Genomic DNA, 26,227 nt, shown 5'->3' with positions numbered 1-26,227 from the left:
ATTATAAATTGGAGTCAAATTGGGGGTTAAAAATTTTATTAATGCAACAACGTGCAATCCATTCTAGTAATCTTTTACATCAGTGCATACCTTCACCCACACCAGTGGATTCCGTCGTTGGCCCATTGGGTGAGCACACTACAAGACAAAGTTTAGCCTCCTGTCTCTTGACTGGGTTCGCCTATATTTTTTTAGGGATCCATGATGCTCCAGATAGTCTCTGATGTATTTCTCCCTGCTTTTCTAAACAGGCACATTGGGCAGGTAACCCAAGGCCTCCTGCTTTTTTTTTTAAATATGCGATCACAGACTTGCTACTACTTTTATCGAAGTGCCATACCTCTGTAATTTTAGCCACCCTGAACCACATCTCCAAGGCCTTTCTAAATTCTGCCGTAACCCAAAGCCCTGTCAACGCTCTAGCCTTGTCATTTACGCACAACGGAAAGTTACATTTACTGTGTGCGCATTTTAGGGTAAAAGGAGACTACAGGGTGGGTAGATGGTGGCACTGATTAAACCAAAGTAATTTATGGGATCTCCAAAATCTTTCTAGATGAAGATAGGATGTTCTAAAGGGTAAGTACTGTTTATGTAGGAATACAGGGAAGTGAAATCTAGGTAGTTAATTTTTATGGTGTTAAAGTTCTCATGCAAGGTAATTGACATCACTTTCAGCTCCTCTAAACCCTTCTTCGTGTTCTTCTTCTTTTCCCTCAGTTTACGCTACAATGCCACCACCTCCTGCCTGTTTGCATCTCTTATCTTTTTCTCCCTCTTCTACCGCTTCATCGGCCACACCCAAATCCCCATGCCGATTTCTTTTTCACCCCCTTTCTACCCCTTCCTCTGCTCCCTCAACCTTTTCTCCCCATCTCACTCTTTCTTATGCCCAGTAGCTTCCGGTATGACAAGGTATGTTCAGCTGAACGTACCATCCACACCGAACTCCCTAACCTGCAGGACATCTACAGCACACACTGCCGGACCAGAGCCAGGAAGATTGTGAAGGGCCTCAGCCATCCCAACAATGGACTCTTTTCTTTGTTGCGTTTAGGGAAAAGCTTCCTCTCCCTGAAAGCAAACACAGAGAGACTGAGGAGGAGCTTCTTCCCGCAGGCCATTCGGAGTTTGAACCAGGAAACCCCCCAAGGACTAGAACTGGTCCACTCTCGCCATCGTCACACTTTTTCTCTGCACATATTTTTCTTTGCGCACTATGACACTTTAATCTATGGACTGTCACTTTAGCCCTGGACTTGCACAGCACGGTGCACTTTATACCACACCACACCGCACACGTTCATTTTAAGGACAATCACATCAACCACCTTAAATTTTTACTGTTTACTGTCATAAGCATACCAATCATACCTTGTATATACACCTTTTTTCTTATATATATCTTTATATATTTTATATATTTTATACTTTATTTATCCGCCTTCTTTTTCATGGTTATATAAATATATAATATTTATATATCTTATTTTTTATTTATTATGTATTGTAAATGTGTTTACAGTGGCTATTTATATCTGCGTCGGAATGCAACATAGAGTAGTCACTCTTCTCACCTTGCGACCTGTTGGACTTACGACTGTTTTGTCGGTCCCTATTTATGTCATAAGTTGGGGTCTACCTGTAGATACACACACTATAAATATTATATATATTTTTTGTCTAAAAGCTTGTCAAACACTCATAACGCTGTCACTGCCAGATTCTTCATCGCAATGCTCTGTATTAATACCGCATATTAATATCCATTTTACCCAAAATATTAGCCACCTTATTTCATCGTATTGGAAGAATACCAGTGGTAATGACCCGTGCAGAACTTGTATGTGTGCGTATGCACACGGGACAAAAAAGAATCACGGTTTTTGTATAAAATATAGTTTTAGTATATTTTCTTCACATATTTTTTATTTACAAGGCTATGGGTATTGCTAGAGAACATGATATCAGCAGTATGGCATCACCGAGTTGTACCCAATCTTCTGCGCCCCTGTAAACCAGGCCATACCATTCCTTGTCCCACATGAATATAAACGTTGCATACATCAGTTATATAAAGGGCACCCGTGATAAATTTGTACAATAGGAACAAATGGGGTGTGTGGGAATGTGCAATACATTGTATGTTTTTTCATACAAACTCTTAATCTTTTGAATATCAACCACGCAATATTCATTGTGTGCACATGTGCGAACAAAACTAAGCTGAAACTCATCACTCGACACTGTGTGTGCTGTGTGTGAGCTGACCCTAAAGGGGCAAGGGGCGAGGGACTGAGAACAAAACACAGACCCGTGCACATAGACTGGGGTCAGGCGAGACACCATGGACAGGACAGTTCTGGTTTGCCATTTAACTCAATAATCAGACTTTGCTGATGCTTTCTTAACTTTAATCAACCACTCTCAGCTACATGCTCACAAACATTATATTCTGGTTCTGTTCTTAAAATATCAATACACTGCATCCCACCCTTTTTTTTATATTAAAGATATATAATATCTTTGTTACTGTTACTCTTAACTGACTAAACAATCAACAACTTGCAAACTTACTACATAACAATGTCCTTAAAACAAGTAGGTTTCTTAAATGCTCTGCCACTATGAGTAGTTATGGGTTGCTAGATGGGTCTGGTACTGTACAGTAACTTAAGAACTGTGATACTTCAGAGGAATTTTACTTGACCGATATCTCTTTAGTTCTTTAATGACTTTATTTCTCTACAGGTCCCGGCATACTGATCTCTGAATGGGTACATGATGCATTTCTCACAATCTTAGCGCCATCCTCTGCATTGACCATTTCTAAGGAATTGTCCAATGTGTGCCTCAGCAGTACATCTCACTACTAATATCTCTGTACTTACAGTCTAGGTTGCCATCTTCCATACTCACCACATATAATATGTCTCCCAACCTTAAGTTGATATTAGTAGTGAGAAGTACTGCTGAGTCACACATTGGACAATTCCTTAGAAATGGTTTGATAGATTTATCTACAGTAGATTTATCTACAGTACTTTTTCAGTGTTGCTAGAGTGCTGTACGTTTCACTATAACATAAATATCATGCTTGTTAATTATGATATTTGTTATACTGCAACCTACAGCACTCTAGCAACACTGAAAAAGTACTGTAGATAAAAAATGTGTGTTGGAATTATGTCATAGAAATCACATTTTTAGGGGATAATTTAGACCATGATCCAATAAAAAAAAGAGTAATTACTTTTAATTAATTACTTTAAATATTAGCATTATTTTTTATTAGTGACATTGTGCGCTTCTTCCTTTTTAAAAATAGCATGCAGATGCCATTTCCAGTGGAACTGTATAAAAACAAGAAAAACTAATCTTCACATTGCCCAATCACTAGTTATATTGCACTTGTGAGAAGTGTAAGTTAGAATATCTCTGGTGGGGAATATGCTTGCATTAGGGGAGAGCATCCAGATTCAAGAGTTGGTTAGTGAGAGTTTCTGCAGGCAAAATCTGGATGCCCTAGGTGGAGTTAACAATCCCCAAACTCCAACATTAGAGTTTAAACTTTTGGTTAAAGGCTAAAGTTTTGGTTAAAGGCTAGAGTCTATTCTAAAGCATGTGTAATAAGCTAGCCTTTAGAGGCATCAGCAGCTCAGGTTATATGTATACTGTGAGGTGGTGTGCCAGACATAGCAGGTTCCTAGGCAACCAGAGATTTTCTCCGATTATATTTTGTGCATTTAAAGTCAAAGTTTACTAATAGTAACATAATAGAAATGAGGAAATTAGTGAAGGCAAATTGTTAGATGAAATAACATGCTGTGGCTGCAACCCAAAGTCGTGTGAAGATACAGTGCCAAGCGTAAATGAGTACACCCTCTTCGAAAATCTCAATGAACACAAAAACAATTTCCAAAATGTTGACAAGACAAAGTTAAAAATACTTTCATGTTAAGTTAAACAGATGTTAGATGTTTTTAGTTTTAATCAAATTATGGTGATGCAAAAATAAGTACACCCCATGATGTCACAAAAATGAGATGTGTGTCTAGGATCTTTGTAATTTGAAAAAGTGCACAACGACCAAGGGCACGGAGTGATGGTAGCATCTTCTCTTTCAGTATAGAGCGGTACATTTGTGAATTAATGATGCCATCAATAAAATGCAGGTCCCTGACATCAGCAGATCTCATGTAGCCCCACATATGGACACTGCCACCAACATGTTTCACTGGCGGCACAAGTGATTTTTCTTTGTATTCCTCACCTATTTAACATCTTACAATTTTTAAACCATCAGTTCCAAAAACATTTTTTTGTCTCATTACTCTCTAGTCTCTGTCTCCTTGCATGTGTTGCTTGACCTTTGTGCAACTTTGGACACTATTAATCATAATAACCCCTGGATAGACTAAAAAACTTTGTTGGGATTAAGGGAATGGCTGCCTCTAGGCCCTGGATTGTTAGCAGTTTGTATATGTAAATCATGACTTTTCTACAGTTATTGATTACATTGTATCTCTGGATGGTCCTTCCTTTTTACAATGTGCAGTGGTAAATAATCTTGTTGTAATCATTGACTACCGCTAAGCTACCAGAACAAAAAACATCACCACATCACTCCTTTCTCACTTTTCGTTATATTAACATAGCTAGTCTTGTCAGTCCTTTACTTGCACCCTGAACATACATAATGGTTAAGGACACTGCAGTAACAATAAGTATACCTAATACTACATGTTTCTCTTCTCCCTCTTGCCCCCAATTTCCGAAGATCCATTAAGTTACTGAGCATGGTTAACTTACAGTCCATCTACATGGTTCTTAATTAACACTGCTTAGTCAGGAAAAAGTTGATAAACCAAACAGTAATATAATGCAATATAATTAATGGGCATTCACTGTCAGATAGATAAAAATGGATTCCCTTAAGAGTCCCCCTTAAAGTATCCCCCTCTCAAAAAAAAAAAAAAAAAAAAAAAACAGCTCAGGTATGGTTTCATGTTTATATTAAAAAAATTCCTCAAAAACAAAACATGCAACATAACCCTATTTCAGATCTTAAGTGAAATTAAAACCTTTTTACTAATAAAAAAAGCATACTTACCTTCCAGCTCACAAAGTTGCTTAGCCAGAGTATCTTTAAATATTATCTGTCCGAGATGCATAGCTGTAGCCCTGAGAGAGAGAGAGAGAGAGAGAGAGAGAGAGAGAGAGAGAGAGAGAGAGAGAGAGAGAGAGAGAGACTTTATATTAAAACCACAGAGCATCAAATACAAGGACACTTACCATTTTAAAAAGCTCAGAAGTTTCAGTACACTAGTGACTTGAACAATCTACCATTTAAAAAAAAAATTTTCTTCATTTGGAAGAGTACAATTTTGAGATAGCTGGCTTCCTTAATTTAGGGAATGCACTCTGTTCTTAGATTTAACATACTTTTTCCAGTGGCCTAAAAATCTAAGCTCTGATATAATTTTAACTACAGTATATAAGCTGTAGTATTTATTGTTTTTGACAATTTTAACATGCTACTAAAGAAAAAACTGATTTGGTGGTAAAGGATTTAAGTGGACAGTGGACAAACATATACTTACTAAATCTATATGACACATTTTCCTTTCTTCTTTTTTGGAAAAAAAACAACACATTGCAAACTCAACTCCTTGAGGACATTAAAGGTGAAGTTGTTTATTACAGTTACTACATAAATACATTAAGTACATTCTCAGACATTTTATATAGTTTTTCCTGTTTGTAATTGAAATGAAATTTTGCTTAAAATCAAATTTAGTGTACAAATTGACTAAAGTGCTACTATTTTTTGAAGGTGGATGTTTTTAAATAGTAATCAAGGTCACATTCACCTTTGCTCTGCGTTTTTATGGTTGTTATCACCAAAATGTTCGGGTGATTGTTATTTAAGACATAATCTTCGATATTCTGCGGCTGCTCCCAAGCTGCCCCGCTGCGCATATGGAGGCGGAGGCAGGAATAGGAGCCGGCGTTTTTATTAAACAAAAAGGCAGAGCCAACATAAAGCACCCGCAGAGCGGGATAATCCGGCAAATGGCAGTCCGTAATACAAATAATAATACTAATAATATCCACGGTGCGGGGTGCAGCGACGGAGAAGCGTCAGAAGTCCGAGGCGCGCCGGGAAACGCACACGCTGCACGGCGCCCCCAGGGGAGACTGGAGGCGGAGCGACGCCCTCAGTGGAGACTGGAAGCTGCGAGACGTTCTCTAGTAGCGGGCCGGCCTCCACGGGCACCCGGAACAGATCGACTGCCCCCGCGGAGGCGTGGAACGGGGCCCCTTCCACCACTTCGACCGGGAAGGGCATATCGTCCCTGGTGCTGACCTGAGGCTGGGCGATGTCCTCGCCGGAGGTCTGGACCGGAGCCTTCTCACTTACAGGGACCTGGTAGGGACAGACTGCCGGAGGCGGGGGTGAGCAGTTAGCGAGGCTTACCGGCTGGATGGAGGCCGGAGACGGAGTAAAGTCCCCGGTGGTCTTCAGAGGCGGAGCGACCTCCACGGCGGGGAACCGGAACTGGACGGTGCTTACGACCCCGACTGGAGGTTGGAGGACGTCCACGGCGGAGTCAGGAGGCTGAGCGACGCCCTTGGAGAACCCCTGGAGTGCCATGTCCTCCTCTGAGGAATCTGGAGGCCTGACGTCGCCTTCAGAGGGACCTGGAGGACCGACGTTCTGTGAGTCTGTGGGGCGAGACGTCGCCGTGGGAGGAGCTCGGGAGCGAGACGTCGCCGTGGGAGGAGCTCGGGAGCGAGTGGTCGCCGTGGGAGAAGCTCGGGAGCGAGTCGTCGCTGTGGGAGGAGCTCAGGGATGTGGCGTTGTCCGGAGAGGAACTCTGAGGCATCACTTTGCCTTCTGCAGGACTGTGGGGTGAGCCGTTGCCTTCGGTGGAGCCCGGGGGCAGCGGTTCGACCTCCCTTTCGCAGTCCTGGAGTCGAGGTGAGTGCACAGGGAAACCCCTGGGCGAAGGGGCGCTCTTTGGGACCCTCGGGAGCAGATCGGAGCCTGCTGGGCAGCCTGGAAGCGGAGAGGAGCTCGCCAGGAGATCCACGAGCGGAGCCGAGCAGTCACGGAGGTCCTGAGACGGAGCCGAGCCCTCACGGAGGTCCTGGGACAACACGGAGCACTCCACGGGACACTGGAGCGAAGCACTCCTCGGGAACTCTCTGTAGCAGGACCGAGCTCTCGGGGACTCTCTGGAGCGAAACCGAGCTCTCGGGGACTCTCTGGAGCGGAACCAAGCTCTCGGGGACCCTCTGGGGCAAAGAGGAGCTCACGGGGCCGCTCGGGAACAGAGAGGAGCTCACGGGGTCGCTCGGGAACAGAGCCTGGAGCGGAGTGAAGCTCTCCTGAGGCACCGGGAGCGGAGAGGAGCTCCCTTGGAGAACCTGGAGCGGAGAGGAGCTCCCTTGGAGAACCTGGAGTGGAGTGAAGCTCTCTTGAGGCACCAGGAGCGGAGATGTGCTCTCTGGAGGAGCCTGGAGCGAAGCTGAGCTCTCTGGAGGGACCTGGAGCTGGGCGGAGTGTGGGGTTTTTATAGGTGGTGTGATGGGCAACGGAAATGAGCCTCAGCTGCTCCTTGTGAAGCCCGATTGCGAGCAGCTCCGTGCGGGCAGGGCACGCACGAGATCAGTAGCGCGGTGCGTCAGGGAATCCCAACATCTGACAGCCTCCGAGGGGGGCGTGGCAGGGGGATTCCTGACACAAGCTAATTAATTAAAAGTTATTCACCTATTTACAAACTTAACGTCTTCCTGTTTTTTATTTGTTTGCAGCTAGTTTCGTGTTAGTGTCGAGGTTTACATTTTACCTTGCCTAAAAAATCGTGAATTATCATTTTGTTTTTCTGTATTTTTTTTTCCTTTGTCAGCTGTGTTTATTTATTTATTTTTTTGGAAAAGCTTTTTTCCTGTTTTAAAGCAGCAAACGGAGGCCATTCCCGTCAGTGTGCAAGTGTCAACATGCACACAATACAGTAAACACAATAAGCTCCATTATTTCTCTGATATGGCAATAATCTTAACCATCTTATTCAGTGTGTGAAATGTATAGTCAGTCTTTCTCCACCACAAGCAGTCATTTTATCTGTGAGAAGTGTAACCCTAGAATTTAGTTAGCTCGCTGACGGAGAAGATCCTAGCAATAGAGGAGTGCATCCAGAGTCTAGAGGGGATTAGTGAGTGTGAGAGCAGTATCGTTTCTGCAGAATAGGGTCTAGATGCCTTAGGCAGAGTTAGCAAGCCCCCGACTCTGCCAATGGAGCCCTCAAAGCGGGGTGAATGGGTGACATCTCAGTGGCATACTTGCAAAGCCAAAAGACCCATGGGAGCACTATTTTTTTCCACTTCACGTCATCAGGTTTGGTCTTTTGTGAAGCACACACTAAAAAACCTGAAAAAGCTCTGGTTATAGGAGACTCTATTCTGAGGCACGTGAAATTAGCTAAGCCTTTAAAAACACCAGCAACACAGGTTAGATGAATACTGGGGGCCAAGGCACCAGAGATAGCAGGTCAGCTTAGGTGTCTCTAAGATTTTTACATAGGAACGAATTATATACGCCTTTGACAGTCAGAGGGTACTAAGAGAAACATTATAGAGGTGTGTAAATTAGCAAAGGCAATGTCTGATGCCATAATCTGCTCTGGACCCATCCCAATGCTGCAGGACAGTATAGTTTACAGCAGATTATGATTTCTGAATTGCTAGCTGTCAGAGTCGTGCTCCAAAAACTGTGTTCTTCATAGATAATTCAATTGATGTCATCATCGCTCAGGGTTCCCAAGCGAAACTAAAATCTAGAAATTTTGCAGAAAGTTTAAGTAACTTAATTAACATTAAAATATATATGGCTGAATGCTAGACAGTACCTCTGATCTAAAGATAGGGCTGTTCAATTTTAGATCTCTCATGTCAAAAGTGCTAATTATAAATTAAATTATTATCAATCAGGATTTTAATGTACTGTGTTTAACGGAAACCTGAACCAAATCAAACAAATATCTATCCTAAATGAAACTACTCCTACTGGGTATAGTCTAAATGGCTAAATAGGCAGCATAACAGTTATTTATAATAATAACAATCTGAGCATCACACAAAAAAGTTGAACACAAATTCCTATTCAAAGTTGGTTACACCAACATATGTAGAGACAAACGGTATGTAGCTTCCAAAAAAAAGTCTAGTCAGGGCCCTATTTTGATTTTCTCATAGAATTTGCAGATTTCTTTTTAAACCTAGCTACTTCATTAGACAAAACTTTAATTGTCTGATTTTAATATTCATATTGTAATCAGAAAGACCCATTTAAGAACAGATGCTGTGTCCATTCAAGATTCAGTAGGAATAAATCAGTGCCAATCAATGTCATAGGACCCACTCTTAGTGGTAGACACACTCTTAATTTAAAACTAACCTTTGAATAAAATATAAAAAATATATAGTCATAATTTGGCAGTCAAAGCTTATGTATTTTATGTACATTCAGGTCAATAACCACAGCAAGTTTCATCAATAATCTCCCAGAGTTATCTACATTAGTTGGATCACTGTCTGATCCGCAAATCTCAACTGGGCTACTTGAATGTTTGGAATCAACATTGCATTTCACTCTAGATGATGTAGCTCCCCTAAAACTTTATGTATTAGAGACAAAAAATTAGCACTGTGGTATATTGATTATACATGCACCTTAAAACAGACCACTCTGAAATTTGAAAGTAAATAGTGTAAATCTAAATTTACAGTATTTCAAATAGAATGGTTTTGCGGCACGCACTTCCGGGTCAGAGGCCATCACTCGTTATATAAGTACCTCAACACTTTAGCTCAGGGCCAGATTATTTTACCAGCTCCCGCGTCCCTAAGATTATTCTTGCCACCCTTGCTCTGCTTGCTACTTTTTTATATTAAACTGTGTTTTCTCCATACCCTGTGGCATCCTGCATTTGAGTCCTACCATACAGTCTTCACTCAACCAGTCACACCCACGCTCACTGACACCTGCATTATAGAAAAGCTCTTAGCATATTTTTCTAACCTTATAGAAGAAAGCAAACATAAATTAAGCTTTTATACAGTGCTGTGGCAAAATTAACTAGAAGTGATGATTTCATTAACTTAAATAATTAAATATTAAAAAATATAAGGCAAAAGATCTAGACTGTTAATCTCAATCCAAACTATTTTATAAATGGCCCTGCAGAAAACACTATTATTAATATAGATGGATATAGATATAGAGAAAATAAAGATGGCAGCATGGCAGTGGCTCACAGCTGCTCTGGATCCACAGTGGGCCTACTCTTATTTTGTAGCCTGCCTTATGCAAAATATGGACATCAGAGAAGCCGATGTCTTTGTGTACCATTGCCAAACAATCCAGAAACGGATGGAGGACGGGGAATCACAGAAAGTGAGTGGGGGTCAGTGCTAGGCTAAAGACTAACCCTAGCCAGCCTGCACTGCCAGTCATCCTGCTAGCAAATGTCTGCTCCCTGGACAATAATTTGGACTACATCAGACTCTAGCAAGCTACTTGGCATGAGTATAGACACTGCTGTGTTTTTGTTTTCACAGAGGCTTTTTGTACTTTATGGGACCCACCTCAGCTACTCAGACCACATATCTGTTATGCTGATCCCAGCATGCAGTCCTCTCATCAAGCGGTCAAGGCCATATCGAAAGCAGGTGAGAACCTGGCCAGCAGGATTCATTCAGGATTGCTTTGAATGCACTGACTGGAAAATGTTTAGGGGGGCTGCAACCAACGGCGATTCCATTACCTTGGAACAATACACATCGTCAGTCAACTATATTGGCAAATGCATTGATGACATGACCATTTCCAAGACCATCACCACATGCTTCAACTAGAAGCCATGGACTGCTGAGGGGAGTGCACTACTAAAGTCTAGAGACTCCGCCTTCAGAGCAGGGGACAAGACCAAGTCTTAAGAACAACAAGGGACAAACTGTCCTGTGCCATCATAGAAGTGAAGCATGCACAGGCCAAAATAATCCACAGCCACTTCCAGGCCAGCAGAGACACCCGGCGCATGTGGCAGGGCATCCAGGAAATCATGACACCTCCTTCCTAAATGCAATGTGGTGGCAAGGAAGACCACCCGTCCTCCCGATGATCAGGTGCTTTGTCTATCCATGGCTGAGGTGAGGAATGCTCTATGCAGAGTTAACCCATGGAAGTCTGCTGGACCAGTCAACATTCCTAGCAGAGTGCTCAGGGTATGTGCAGAGCATCTAGCGGATGTCTTCACTGACATCTTCAACATCTTCCTGAGCCTGAGCCTACTGGGTCTGAATACCTCCCTCTGCAACTGGAATCTGGATTTCCTGGCTAGGAGACCTCAGTCTGGATCAGGAACAGTCTCTGCAGCACTAACAGACTGATCACTGGGGCCCCTTAGGGCTGTGTGCTTATAGATGACATGACCTTGGTGGGTCTCATCAGCAAAAATGATGAGTCGGCTCACAGAGAGGAGGTGCAACAGTTAACAGGCTGGTGTAGAGCCAACAACCTATTTCTAAACGTTGCCAAGACCAAAAAGATGGTTGTTGACTTTAGAAAAGTTTAGTAAAAACTGACATTAATGAATCTTTCATGAAGATCATCAAGTACACCAAATTATTTTGTGTTTATCTGCCGGAGACGTTTACCTGGTCACTCAACACCAGCTCCATCACCAAGAAAGCCCAGCAGCACCTCTACTTTCTGAAAATGCTGAGGAAAGCCCACATCCCTCCCCCATCCTGACCACGTTCTACAGAGGGACCATTGAGAGCATCCTGAGCAGCTGCATCACTGTATGATTTGGGAACTGAAGATTGCAAGACCCTACAAAGGATAGTGAAGACAGCTGAGAAGATCATTGACCTGAGGAGAGTCTCTCTCTCCCCTCTATCACGGACATTTACACCACACGCTGCATCTGCAAAGCCAATGGCATTATGGACGACCCCACACACCCGTTTCACTCTCCATCAGGCTCCTCAACACACAGAACTGAACTGGAACGAAAACTTACATGCACACACTCACTCAACTGTGTGTTACACTACATTTGTGTGCTACAAATCTGAACTCAAACACTCACTCAATACTTATTTCACAGATCAATGTCTTCAGCACCACCCATATTATAATATTATTTTATAATAACTACATAAAGAATGTAATGTCATGATTTTTACGGAAACATGGCTCAACGACAACATTCCCAGCAGCACCATTGAGCTTGGGGGTCGCAGTGTTTTCCGGGCGGACAGGATGGCAGAGGACTCTGGTAAGCGCAGAGGTGGAGGTCTGTGCATTTATGTTAACAAATCAATAACTCTACTGTTATTGAAAGTCATTGCTCTGTTCATTTAGAGTATTTGATGATTAAGTGCAGACCCGAGAGAATTCTCAGCCATTGTTGTGAAAGAAAGAAAGAAAAAAAGAAAGAAAGAAAGAAAGAAAGAAAGAAAGAAAGAAAGAAAGAAAGAAAGAAAGAAAGAAAGAAAGAAAGAAAGTAATGTTGGAATAAAGGGAACAGTTAATGTCATATTTGACTGAGTATTATCAGTTTGTTGGTGTAAATTGTGTGTTCTCTACATTCACTGAGGTAAAGTTTGGTGTTTCACAAGGATCTGTCCTAAATCCAGGACACACCAAGCCAGCAGTTGGCTGTCGGGCAATGTCAGTTAATTTTTGATTGTTGGTTGGCTTTAGTTTTTCAGGCTTCTGATTTCTTATGTGCTGCAAATTGCCTTGTTATTGTTATGATGAATGCTTGTTGAAATGTTGAATAAATCTATAATGTAACACCTATTTTTATTTATTTATTTAGGAACCTTCAATTGCTAGTGATTCCAGTTCAACCTCAGATCATGGCACAAACACAGACACACGGACCAGCACCCCTGAAGAGCGTTACTAATTTTAGTCTGAAGAAAAGGCCCTGCAGTTCTTTGCCAAAAAGCAGCATCTTTAGAGCAAAGTCCTTTTTGATTATAGATGACTCTTTGCAAAGTACATTTAAACAGGCAATCATACCAAGACCTCAGAAGAAGCATAGCAGGTGGTCCCTGCACAACTCTGCAGCTGACGAGTCATCCAATTCGCTGCACACCATAGGCAAATCCTTGGAAAGGTTAGCACATCAGAACGACCATAATTATTGCAGCATATTACAAAAACTTTGAGCACATAATGCACACTCTGCCGCCATGATCCCTGAAAAAGCTGAATTTCATAATTCTATGGATACATTCTTTGTTTGACCAAAAGTATGTGTGTCAAACACGGCAGAAATTTGCCTTAAATAACCTATAAGGGTGATTTCATCAGAAGGTGTGTGCCTGCAAGGCTATAAATAGACATAGCATGGACACGCCTTCAGGTTATACCTTTGTTTAAAGAGACTTTTGGACATGCCCGAAGAGCGGCACTAAGGCACAGCATCTGGGAACAGAGTTACAGTCAATAACCCGTGATGTTAACTATTAAAAGCTATTGTTAAAAGCTGTGTTACTGCATTACTGTTACTGTGTAACAGTATGGAAACAAGAATACCAACGTTGCAAAGTGTCTGAACCCATTACACTTGTGTAGTGTGTGCACACAAGCATTGAACAGGTCTCAGACATGGGTTTGGGATGCTGACTCAAAGAAATATTAGCACGGAGTGGCATAGTAATCCAACCTCTAAAACCCGATAAACATATGCGCAGAGGACCAGCCTGCTGCATTGCATAGGAGTCACCTCTTGCTAGAAGCTTGGAGAATGCAAGCTCCCTGGTTGAATGGACCCTATCTCCTAAAGATGGAGTTTGACCACTCTCCTCATTGGCTAGGGTTTGCCTAGTGGCAGCTGCACCAGTTGCATTCCCCATAGCATATGAAAAGCTGCTACGATTTACACCACTGGCTAATGTGGTGGGCATAAGTGTGAGGAGGTATGTACTGGACTCAATAGATGAAGTCTCTCTCACTCTGGAGTGTCAAACAGCAGAGAGCAGAAGGCTTCAAGAAAGACCAGATTTATGGTTGAGAATTAAATTTTAGGAAGATAATTAGGGTGAGGATGCAGAATGGCTTTGACCAGCCAAGTTGCAGCATCTAAGCTAAGCAACAGAGTGTGAGACTGACAGAGCCTGCAAAGTAATTGACATGAGAAAAAACATATTTCGAGTCAGAAGCTGCAGAGGTGCTGCCTCTAGTGGTTCAAAAGCAGTCCCAACCAGACCCTTGACCACTACAAAGGCACATAAAGACACTTTCCCTCTTGTGCAGAGCCTCAATTGCTTAGCTCCATAAATTAAGTGAATGAATCCAGGTTGCTTCTCCTACAGAGATCCCATCAATCAGAGAATGGCAAGCTAAAATGGCAGGCACACATACCAGTACAAGTACCTGAAGACAGTTCTTCTTGCAGAACCTCCAGCAATGAAACAGCTCGGTATAGCTTTTTCTACTGAAAGGAGCTCTAGCACTTAGCTGGAAGCACAGCATTCCAGGTTCCAGAGCTCAGGCCAGAGATGAAACACTATCCTCTGTGCTTGAGACAGGAAATCTCCCCCGAATGGGCTCACCCATCTAAAAGATCTAAAAGCTTAACTCTGGTCAGCCAAAAAGGTGCTATCAGAGCAATTGGGGAAAAGACCCATTCTGAGCCATTGTGTCTAGACCCAGGGGAGCTGGAGCAGTCAAAAGAGAAGTAGAGGGGACATTGTGTTATTTCTTGGGCAGCAAAAGGTGCACCCAAATTTGACTAACTACTTCAGAGTGGAGTTTCAATTTTGTGTCACAGTTTGTCTGGACAGCACTGTAACTCTGTAACACGCTCTGAGTGACAGGAACTTGTCTTGTCTCAAAGCAGGACCTGCTTTGCTAGCCTGTTCAGGTGACACGAATGCAGTCTGCTTTGGCAATTTACAAAAGAGACTACTACAGTGTGGTCCACCCACACTAGGACATAATAGCCTTTTACTGGAGGAAGTATTTGAGGGCCTAAAATACAGCTATTGTTTTCAGGATATTGATGTGCCAGTCAAGAAGATGATCTAAAACCGCACCCTAGCCTGTGAGGTAAGAATCTGTCATTAATATCTTGCGACAACACCACATACTAAGAGTGGGACCCAAAGTCAGAAACCGGAGTCTAAACCACATAGAAAGAGTAATCCTCTCCCTGGGAAGGAGAGAGAATGCTTTTCTTAGCATTGAATCTTAATGCAAAAGATTCAAGAAAAGCTAGGATGACATTCCAAAGCTTTTATTGTCATTTCTACCATATATAGTTGAAGCAGTACACAGTGAAATAAGACAACGTTCTCCAGAACACTGATGCTTCATTAAGCAACATAGACCTACAACACACAACATAAAGCTACATAACAGAACACAGGGAAAGGACTAAAGTAATTGTTGTGCATAGTGTGCAACCTAGTGCAAACAGTGCAGACAAAAATACAGTGCAGACAGACTACACGAGACAGTTTGGAACAGATACACAAAACACAAAATAAACCTATTGTATACTCTGATTATACAGTAATGTGCAAAAAAATTACTATAAACAAATATGACTATAAACAAGAGAGTATACAAAAAAAAAAAACCTTTCTTTCGGCTTCTCCCATTAGTGGTCGCCACAGCGGATCATCCGCATGTTTGATTTGGCACATGTTTTTACGCTGGATGCCCTTCCTTGGGACCGGCACTAAGAGTGGCTGGGGTTGGTTCCCTGACCGGGGATCAAACCCAGGCCGCAGCGGTGAGAGCACCGCATCCTAACCACTAGACCACCAGGGACCCCCATAAACAAAAGAGTATATGTATACATAAACACAATGCAGTGCAACAGCAGTCGAGAGGTGCAAAAAACAGCATGTAAACAGTATACTATGGTTAAATATAAATAATAAATGGTGGTGGAATGAATTGAGAGGAGTAATGAGTGTGTTTTGAGTTCAGGGTTGTACAGTTCAGTAACACACAGTTGAGTGAGTGTGTGTGTGTGTGTGTGTGTGTGTGTGTGTGTGTGTGTGTGTGTGTGTGTGAGTTTCAGTTCACTTCTGTGTGTTGAGGAGCCTGGTGGCTTGAGGGAAAAAACTGTGTGCAATCGTGTGGAGCCCCGCCCCCATCTCGGCTACTCAGACCACATCTCTGTTATGCTAATTCCAGCATACAGACCGCTCATCAGATGCTCACACCCAGTGCTTCGAGAGGCTTGTCATGAGGCACACTAAGTCCCAGCTTCCACCCTCACTGGACCCCATGCAGTTTTCGTATCGTCCAAACCGTTCCATGGACGATGCCATCTCCACAACCCTCCATCTGGCCCTCACCCACCTGGACAACAAGGACATAGATTTCAGCTCAGCATTTAACACAATCTCTTAGCATCTGGTCGATAAGCCAAGCCTACTGGGCCTGAACACCTCCCTCTGCAACTGGATCCTAAATTCCTGACTGGAAGACCTCAGACAGTCCGGATCCAGATCCCTTAAAAAATATAACCCCCCGGTATATCCACCCATTCGCCAAGGACAATAATACACAAGTCCAGTAGTTGTGCACTCCACACACTGGATCTGGTCAGCAAGTGCATGCTGTGCCTACTGCAAGTTGGCTTGCGTTGGAATGTAAACACGGTCTAGAATCAATGAATGAATGAACTCGCATGGCGAGTAGAGGAGCTTATGGTTTATAAAAAAAAGACTCAAGATGAATCACTTTCACATTGCTGCACCAAAAACTGTTAATGTTAATTGCCTGAAAGCTCAGTGTTGCAGCTCACTCTAAAAAGCTGAGTGCACTGGCACGTTGTTCTCTCCTCCGAGATTTCACATTTGGGGAACTATTGCCCAAAATGTCAAGTAAAATCACAGACTCTTTTCTGGTGAATGAGCTCCTGGTACAAAACCAAAAACACGAAAACACATACAAAACAAAGTGCACCAAAACACAGAGGGAGTCAGTATGGGCCTGTCTAATCAAGCCTGACCAATCCCTGCCTTGTGTGGCCAGAAAGGCCAGAAGTGGCACGGAGTTTGAGGCTATAGAACCTGTCAAAGGTCAGCAGGGTGGACCAGCACACAGTGTTGCAAATGTCCTGAAGGGAGACTCCAGAGGACAAGGCCTTAGAGGCCGCCACACTTTGAGTGGAGTGCGTTCTGACCCAGAAGGGAGTGAGGAGGCCAGAGAACTCATGAGGAAAAAATATAATCCACAGATCGTATGCTTATTCACAGGGGGCCTCTTCTTGGAGGGCCATAGCAGATGAACAGCTGCTCTGACTTCCTCCACAGTTCTGTTCTGTGGATGTATATGTCCAGTGCTCACACTGTACACAGTCGGTTAAGCTCTCCTTGTCTGGGGAGAAAGGGAGAAGTAGGGAATGCCTGGAGCCACAGGTTGTGGGACAACTGAGGGTACTTTAGAGACATACCCTGATCAAGGGGAGAGGAAGGCACTGGCTAGGCCTGGAGTAAACTCCAGGAAAGAAGGGACCACAGCAAGGGCCTGAAGATCCAATACTCTCTTGAAAAAGGAGAGAGCCAAAAAAAAGACAGTCTTAACTGTCAGGAACCTCACAGGTACCTCATTCAGAGGTTTAAAACAATGGGCAAGTCCCATGCAGGCACTCTAGGTTGCACCGGAGGCCTTAGCATCCAGGTGCAGTGGAGAAATCGTGTCACCAACAGGTTCTTACCCAACAACTGCCCGGCAAAAGCAGACGCGTAAACCTTCAGGATGGACAGAGCCAGCCCTTTGTTCTGGAAGAAATTCCAGCCCTGAGCCAACTGGGCAGTTAACTGGGTCTTGGCCATGTTGTCCACACCATGCAGTGAACAGGTGCCACCTCGGGGCGTATGACATCCTCGTGGAGGGAGCTCTGGATTGAAAAGTAAACAGGCTGGCAGATGGGAGCTGTGCCACTTTTGGGGCCACAGCCATAGCCTTCAGCACTCTGGGTGGGGGTGTGTATGATTGTGCCGCCTGCCTGAGATAGATCTGGCCACTTGTACAGGAGGCAAGAGCACAGATCCAGACCAGAGCTTGAAGCATGGCCAGCAACTCGAGGCAGTTTATGTGGCACATTAGATGGGACCTCCCCCAGAGACCTCAAACGGAGTGGCCACTCATGATCGCTCCCCACCCTGTAAGAGATTCGTCTGTCGTAAGTGTTTTGCAATGCCCATGAACTCTCTGTAGGAGGCTCTGAGTAAGGAACCCGGGATCTCTCCACACATCTAAGCCACGTAGGGCTTACTGGGTGACCTTAATCGTACAAAGTGGATTTTCCCTCTGGGAAAACCCTAGGGTCTTGAGCCACCACTGAAAGGGGTCTAATGTGCAGGAGGCCAAGTGGAACCACATTGGATGCAGCTGCCATAAGACCCAGCAGTCTCTGAAAACTGCTTCACAGTGAGCGACTGGCCTTTCCTTACTCACTTGACGGCTGCAAAAATAGATTTGACATGAGCAGGGGACAGATGTGCCCGCATAGGGGGTCGAATTCCATACTACGATTAAGTAAGTGGTTTTCTGTAATGGAGAAAGCACACTCTTTTTTTTTCTTCATGTGAGCAAGAATGACATTTCGACGGCGGACTGCCAGTTGCTCTGATTGAGCCTATATAAACAATATATAATCAACTATAGAATTTAGAATGTGGACACCCCGATGCCTCAGCAAGTTCAAGGCCGCATCCACACACTTTGGGACCACCCGTGGTCACAAACCAGTCCTCTGACCAAATTTGGAACATGCCTGCTTCAGGGTCAGCATCTTGAACCTGAGTCTTAAGAGCGAGCGGCTCAGTTGACACAGGTCCAGTATAGGATGCAAACCACAGTCCTTTCTGGAATCTATGACGTATCCGCTGTTGAACTCTACCTCTCTGTCTGATGGAGGGACCACCTAGATTATCACCTTCATCAAGAGAGTGTTTACTTAACCAGAGCCTGCTCAGGCCCCACCATTGTGGGGGACATCTTCTTGAACTGGGGTGGGCGAGACCCGAAATAAATTGTATAACCTCTACCCACGTCTGACAGAGCCTGCCGGCTGCCAGATAGTCTCTTAAGGGAATCAGTCTCTCGAGACTGACCCTCTGGCAAACCTAGAGCTAGAGCAATGCCCTGGAGTAGCTCTAGGGGCCTCCTGAGAGGCGGCTAGCCCCCCACGTCTGCTTTGGTGCCGGTCGGAGAGCTAGGAGTGTGTTTGCTGGAGCTGGCTATGCACTGAAGCACCGAGAGTGGCATGGGTAACAAAAAAAAAAATAGAAAAACAATGTAAAAAGTGTACATAAAAACAAAATAGAACAATTATTAAATCTCATAAAGCCATATGTATTCACAACAGAAAACAGAACAATTTTCAAACTAAGAATATGTACCACTTTTGTATGTCACCCTGAATAAGGTCGTTTGCAAAATGCCATAAATGTAAAATGAACCAATTAAGGAAAAAAAACATTTATTAATATTGAATTTATTAGCTGCAGGGGTAGAAAACCACTGGAGGAACCATAATTAATTAAGATAAGTGTAACAAGGTTAATTGGCAACAGGTCAACAGGTCATTATTGTATCTGCTTATCAGCATATTTATATCTGCTATAAATGGACATTCGGTGCAACCCAGATGAGGATGGGTTCCCTCTTGAGTCTGGTTCCTTTTCAAGGTTTCTTCCTTATGCCATCTCGGAGAGTTTTTCCTTGCCACAGTCGCCACCAGCTTGCTCATCAGGGACAAACTTACTTATAAAGAAAATATTCACTTTTAATCACCACATTTTCTGTGTAAAGCTGCTTTGAGACAATGTTCATTGTTAAAAGCGCTATACAAATAAAAATTTATTTCATTGAATTATTGTTTGAAACAAGTATTTTACACAGTCTCTTAGAACTAAAGATAGGTCACCAAATTGTATGTTTTATGAATATCTCATCTACACTACATAACCATGAACAAACACTAAAAACCTGGAGAAATCCCTTTGCTCTAGGGACAAGAATGAATTTTTAGCCCCCTGGCAGCACTGCATCAAAAGCAGGCATGGTCCTGCAATGGAATCACTCCATAGGGTAAGAAAAAGCTCAGAAATCATTCATTTCTGGACGACATACAAATGCAGGTTAAATATGTATGATTCAAAGAATAAGAGGCATTTATGCACATATGCAAAATATAATGTTTAAAAAACGATGGATGGTGTGGGAAAGGGACATTTTGACTTATTATTAATGCTCAGTTACAAACACCTGGAAAAGCTCCATCAATGCTGAAAGGTATATACATTTTCTTCAACTTTTTTACAGAAGGCCTTGCATATTTCAGCAAGACAATGCTAAGTCACATGCTGCATCTATTCTACAACACATAATCTATAACACCCTTACTTTGTAATGGAGGATCCAGTATGCAGTCCAGACCTTTTACCAATTGAAAACATTAAGTGCATCATAAAATGAAAAATATGATATTGAAGACTGCTAAACATCTAAAATTCTTTATCAGAAACAGATGGGACAGCATTACTCTTCCAATACTACACCAGCTGGCCTCCTTAATTGCCATACATATTCCAGACATGCAATACACTTGTAAACATTGCCTGCTCCCAACTTTTTTGACTAACTTTTTTGATCATATGGCCATAAAATTCAAAGCTACCATATATTTACCTTAAAAATATTTCCTCAGTTTAAACATTTGGCATGTTTTATATGCTCTATTGTAAATAAAGTTTGGGTTGGGTTGCAAATCAATGTATTCTGGCCTCTGTATTTTTCCCAGCTTTTTTGTATTGGCAGTTGTAACCAACAAAAAAGTCAAAGAAATTAAATGAAACAAAGCTAGTTTGAATGCTTATTAATAACAGAGAAAATATGTGTCAGCAATATCATGTTAATCACCTCAGCCCCATACATCGCCCTCCTGCTGTAGACACCCACTAAACCATGTGTGACATTTCCCCACCACCTGCCATGGTCTTGGCTGCAATCTGGTCTGTGAGCTGACTCCATCCAGATGGGACAGAAAATCTGCCACTACCATCTGTTTTATTGCCTGTGGGTTTCTTTAAATTGTGACTGTAATGCATTTCTCTACAGTATTTCTGGATCAATGACTGGGTTAGAAATTGTGAAATTGGCAAGGCCAGCACACCAATCAGCACACCAATCAGCACATGGATCAATCCTTTTCCTGCCAAATTAATGGCCTCAGCCAGAAAGTAGTCTCAGCCAGCAGATAACACTGCACTCATGCTGATCAGAATTTAGCTACTGGGCAATAGCCACCTTCCTTTAGCTAAAAAACATAGTAAAAACTATTTTCTCTGGAAGGTTTAATCCTACATTAAATTGGTAAATTACCAAAAACAACATGGTGAAACAACAAGTGGTGAAACATTAGCTTTCCATAAACTACTGCATTCCTAGAGGGCCAAAATTTCCCCCTAAGAATTTTAAGAGGTTGCACTTTATTTAAAATATTATTAATGTAAATGTTTAAGGATTCAACTCAATTTAAATGTCTTATATAAATCCCGAATTGATTTGCCAATACATACATAATGATTTATCCCCATGCATCACCTCAGAGCACAGTGCTTTCATTTCATGTTACTGTACTATCCGGTTTTTGCCCGACTTTATTGATTGCTTTACGGAGCATCCATGTTTAATGATGCCTGCCCGTGTTTTTACCCATGCTTTGGACTGGGACCATAATCTCTGGTTTGTCCATGACAAACAATATGCTGAGAATATGTACTTGTGTCCATAAAATATGGAAGTTAAAAAGTTTTTAAGAAATTAGTGTGTGCTACAGTCTGGTAAGACATGCTACCTCTTTTTCACAATGCTGTTTTTTTTACCCAACATCCCACAAATATTTTACTCCTGAGGGGAGCCTGGGAGTTCAGGAAATTCTCCTAAAATGCTATTCTGCAACAGTGTAAATTTTATTTTTCAAAGCCTGGTGAGTCTTGTTTTAGCGACATTTTAGCCTAACAACAGCCAACAGAGATAACTGTTTTGAACAAGGTTAAAATAGTATTCCAGCCACCTGAAATGAGAATTTCCAATAGGTTTGACCATGTGCAGAAATCAGTGCTAATAGACCGAATCCTTACCACAGCCACATTTTATTTACCCTGCATGAACTTAAAATACCTCAATATTTTTTATGAAAAATGAAAGAATCATCATTTAACAACCTTCATTTAAAAAAGTTGGGAAAAATGTAAAATGTAATTAAAAACAGAATGCAATGATTTGAAAATCTCATTAACCAATATTTTATTCACAATATAAAATAGAAAACATATCAAACTAGGGAAATTAGGGAAAATAAGTAATTTTTTTAATTAATGGCTGAAAACTATCTTTAAAAAAAGATAGGACAGAGCCAGGTGCTGGAGTATTCGGAAAAGAACATTGTCCTATTTGTTTATGAAACAGGATTCTAGCTGCTTAACAGTGCTAATTCATTTTATAATATGATTTGTTTCATTATGCACTAAATGTTTTTAGTTGGAAAACAGTTCTAGACTCCTGGCAGGCCAGTTCAGCACTTGGACTACAAAGCCATGTTGTTATGATAAATGCAGTATGTTATTTCGCATTTAAATGCTAAATATGCAAAGCCATCTCTGAAAAAAAATGTCTAGTTGTAAGCATTTATTGCTTGAAAACGTCTCTATGTATAGACCCGCACTACAAGATTCGGCATCAGCTTCTTTCAACAAGCTGTCAGAGCCCTGAACACACTGGTGCCAGCCATCAACTTGCTTCCATCTGCATAACTGTGCACTATTGATATTAATGGGCACTTACTGGGCATTAAACACACACCTGCACTCAACTACTTTCACTATGCAAATGCGAAACATCTGCAGACATCTTCACTCAGGGACTTTAACTGTTTACTATAGACATTTATTTAATTCTGTTAAAATATGCACATTGGACTCTTAAATGTTTTTATTACAACCTCATATTTATCACACATTAGCTTTGTTAAGTTAATGTTTACTGCAAATGTATGTTTAATGTTTACTGTTGTTGTTTTTCAGTATCTATGCACCATGGTTTGTTAGTAACAACATTTTGCTCTTTTGTATACTATGTATGTGGTAAAATGACAATAAAGCTTGAGTTGAGTTATATATATTTCAACATTAATTTTGCCTTGCCAAAAGTGCAAGCTGTCTATACTTGTCCATAATTATCCGTAATTGTCTATAATTAGTAATTGTCAATACAAAATCATACCTATTTTTAATGCAGTGCCATCCGAAGGCCCAAAAATCACTTTTGCCCCTTGTTTACATACATTTCTCTAGATTTATTTTACTCTTTCAGTGATATGTACTGTAGATTACGTCTTCACAAAAATTCAACAAATCTTCACACACTATTCTGAAATTATTTTCCACAAATTTTCAAACCTCCAATTTTTTATGATTTTGACTCTGGAAAACAAAATTGACTATTTGAACTGTATTTAGATACTTAATGTAGGGTAAGAGAGTTTTATGTTTATTTTCACCAAGACATGGCTACATTCCACCACTCCCTATAGCACCATTCATGTGGAGTGTAATAGAAACTACGATCTCCAAGGTAAATGTTGTGGTAAAGTTGTAAATCAATTACAGTTATCACTGAATTACCTCCAGCTACTGCTCTGAAGACTCTTGATGTTGAAATGCCAAACATATTACTTGCCAAGGGAGTTTGCAGCTGTTAGCATCACAAATACATATATTCCTCCTGATGCTCATATAAAAAAGTTAACACAGTGGAACCTTGTATAACGAGCATAATTCGGTCCGGAATCTTACTCGTAATGCGAAACACTCATTAAGCGAAAGTTTTTCCCATATAAATTTATGTCAAATACAATAATGCGTTCCATGCTGAAAAAAATACTCAAAAACGTTTATTCAAAGAAAATTACTTATAAATTGTTAAGGAGTGTAAATCTTCATCTTTTCTTTTATCGTGGAACGAACCAACCTGGAATGCGATTTCGATTTGCAGAAAACAAAAAAAAAAAATCGACATAATTAGTTTATTATTTATGCATTTATGACACTGTCATGCGGCGAACGAAACGGAGGCGGAAGCCAGAGCACAGTTCGCTGTGGTTTAATGAAATAAAGAGATTTGCACGTGAAACACACAAACATACGCACACAGCAGTCCAGCATAAATCCCAAGTGAGATATCCGTGGTAAGCCCTGGAGGGGCGAGGTCCACAATGTCCAGGGACAAACGCACGGAGGGATAGGGAGAGATCCAGGGTGTGCTTTGGGGAAAAAGCGCAGCCAGAGTGCGGGTGAATGAGGGGTTTATGTAGAAGCTTGGGATAGTGAGCTCCAGGTGTAGAATGAGTGGATAATGAGCTCCAGGTGCGCACATTTGAAGCCGGGCGCTTCAGGGAAAGCAGAGGCATGACAGCCGCCGAAGGGGGCGTGGCAGGTGGATTCCTGACAGACACATTACCTAATTTTTTTTACTAGAAAAATGACAGCATTATCAGTGAATAAATTTGTAGCGTGCATAGCCAGCACCTTATTAGAGTGATGCTTCTCAATGTACGATGCACAGCTTCCCATGCTTTCAGCATTTCTATTCTTGTGGCTTTTTCCTTCGGAGACATTTTTGCAAGGGTTATTACTTTGCACAAAAAAATCACAACTAATGTCTGAACACAAGTTTGGAAAAATGTGTGATCACAAGCGACACTAACATTCTAGCGGAATGAGTGCTAACATGTTTAAAATTAATTTAGCAAAATAAATTGCAAAAAAATAGATCCCTTAACGAGCATTTTATTAAATTAATTACTATTGTAATTGTATTGTTACATTGTAATAATGATGATGAGTCGGCATACAGAGAGCAGATTAACCGTGTTTCACCACGGTATCGACTTGGTAGGACTATTATTCCAACCACTAAGGACAGATTCATAAATAACCTGCCTGATTTATCTCAGTTTCATATTAAACCCATAACTGCTGATCATCTTGATGAGATGGCGAACAACATAGACCTTATCCTCACTAGCACTTTAGACACTGTTGCCCCCATCCGGTTAAAAAAGGTTCGAGAACAAGCACCTGCACCTTGGTATAATAGTCATATGCATGCCCTAAAGAGAACAACACGTAATCTGGAGAGAAAATGGAGGAAAACTAAATTGGAGGTATTTAGAATTGCGTATATAGACAGTATGCTTAGCTACAGACAGGCGCTAAAAGCTGCTAGAGCTGAACACCTGAGCAAACTCATAGAAAATAACAAAAACAACCCCAGGTTCCTTTTCAGTACAGTCGCTAAATTAACAACAAATCAGGGATCTGAAAAATGTGTTCCATCACAGTTTAGTAGTGAAGACTTTATGAATTTCTTCACTGAAAAAATAGATAACATTCGAAAAACAATTGTGGCAGTTCAACCTCTGACAGCATCTCCCGACACAATCGTACTTACAAACCCACAACTACACTGTTTTACATGTATAGGACAGGAAGAGCTGTATGATGCTATTATGAAAGCTAAATCAACAACATGTCAGTTAGATCCAATTCCCACTAAACTACTGAAGGAAGTGTTATATACAGCTGGTGAGCCTCTTTTAAATATTATTAACTCCTCACTATCGTTAGGTCATGTCCCTAAATCCCTCAAGTTAGCAGTTATTAAGCCCCTCATTAAAAAACCTAATCTGGATCCAAGCACGCTATCGAATTACAGACCAATTTCAAATCTCCCATTTATGTCTAAGATTTTAGAAAAGATTGTCGCTGCCCAGTTATGTAACCACTTGCAGGAGAACAATATCTTTGAAGAGTTTCAGTCAGGTTTTAGGCCCCATCATAGCACAGAAACTGCTCTAGTTAAAATCACTAACGACCTGTTTTTAGCTTCAGACCAAGGCTACATCTCCCTATTAGTTTTACTAGATCTTAGTGCTGCGTTCGACACTATAGATCATGATCTTCTCCTCGATCGCTTACAGAATTACATCGGTATTCAGGGACAGGCATTAAGCTGGTTTAAATCCTACCTGTCCAATCGTTACCATTTCGTAGATTTAAATGGAGAGCTATCCAGGATAATGCTAGTAAATTATGGCGTGCCACAAGG

General features: G+C 41.7%; 2 protein-coding genes across 2 annotated transcripts in view; both read right to left on the bottom strand.

Annotated features, from left to right (window-relative positions):
* kti12 (KTI12 chromatin associated homolog) overlaps window positions 1–26,227 on the bottom strand; it is a 418,740-nt gene that overhangs the window by 202,654 nt on the left and 189,859 nt on the right. The gene's annotated exons all lie outside the window — the stretch shown is intronic.
* Window positions 1–26,227, bottom strand: part of reln (reelin) — a 514,851-nt gene that overhangs the window by 402,304 nt on the left and 86,320 nt on the right. Inside the window, exon 4 of the mRNA XM_083552560.1 lies at window positions 5,114–5,184. Coding sequence (XP_083408686.1) covers window positions 5,114–5,184 — 71 coding nt within the window. The remainder of the gene's footprint in view (window positions 1–5,113; window positions 5,185–26,227) is intronic.

Source organism: Silurus aristotelis (genome assembly GCF_946808225.1).
Source record: "Silurus aristotelis genome assembly, chromosome: 10".
NCBI lineage: Eukaryota > Metazoa > Chordata > Actinopteri > Siluriformes > Siluridae > Silurus > Silurus aristotelis.
This window is presented reverse-complemented; position numbering and strand designations above follow the sequence as displayed.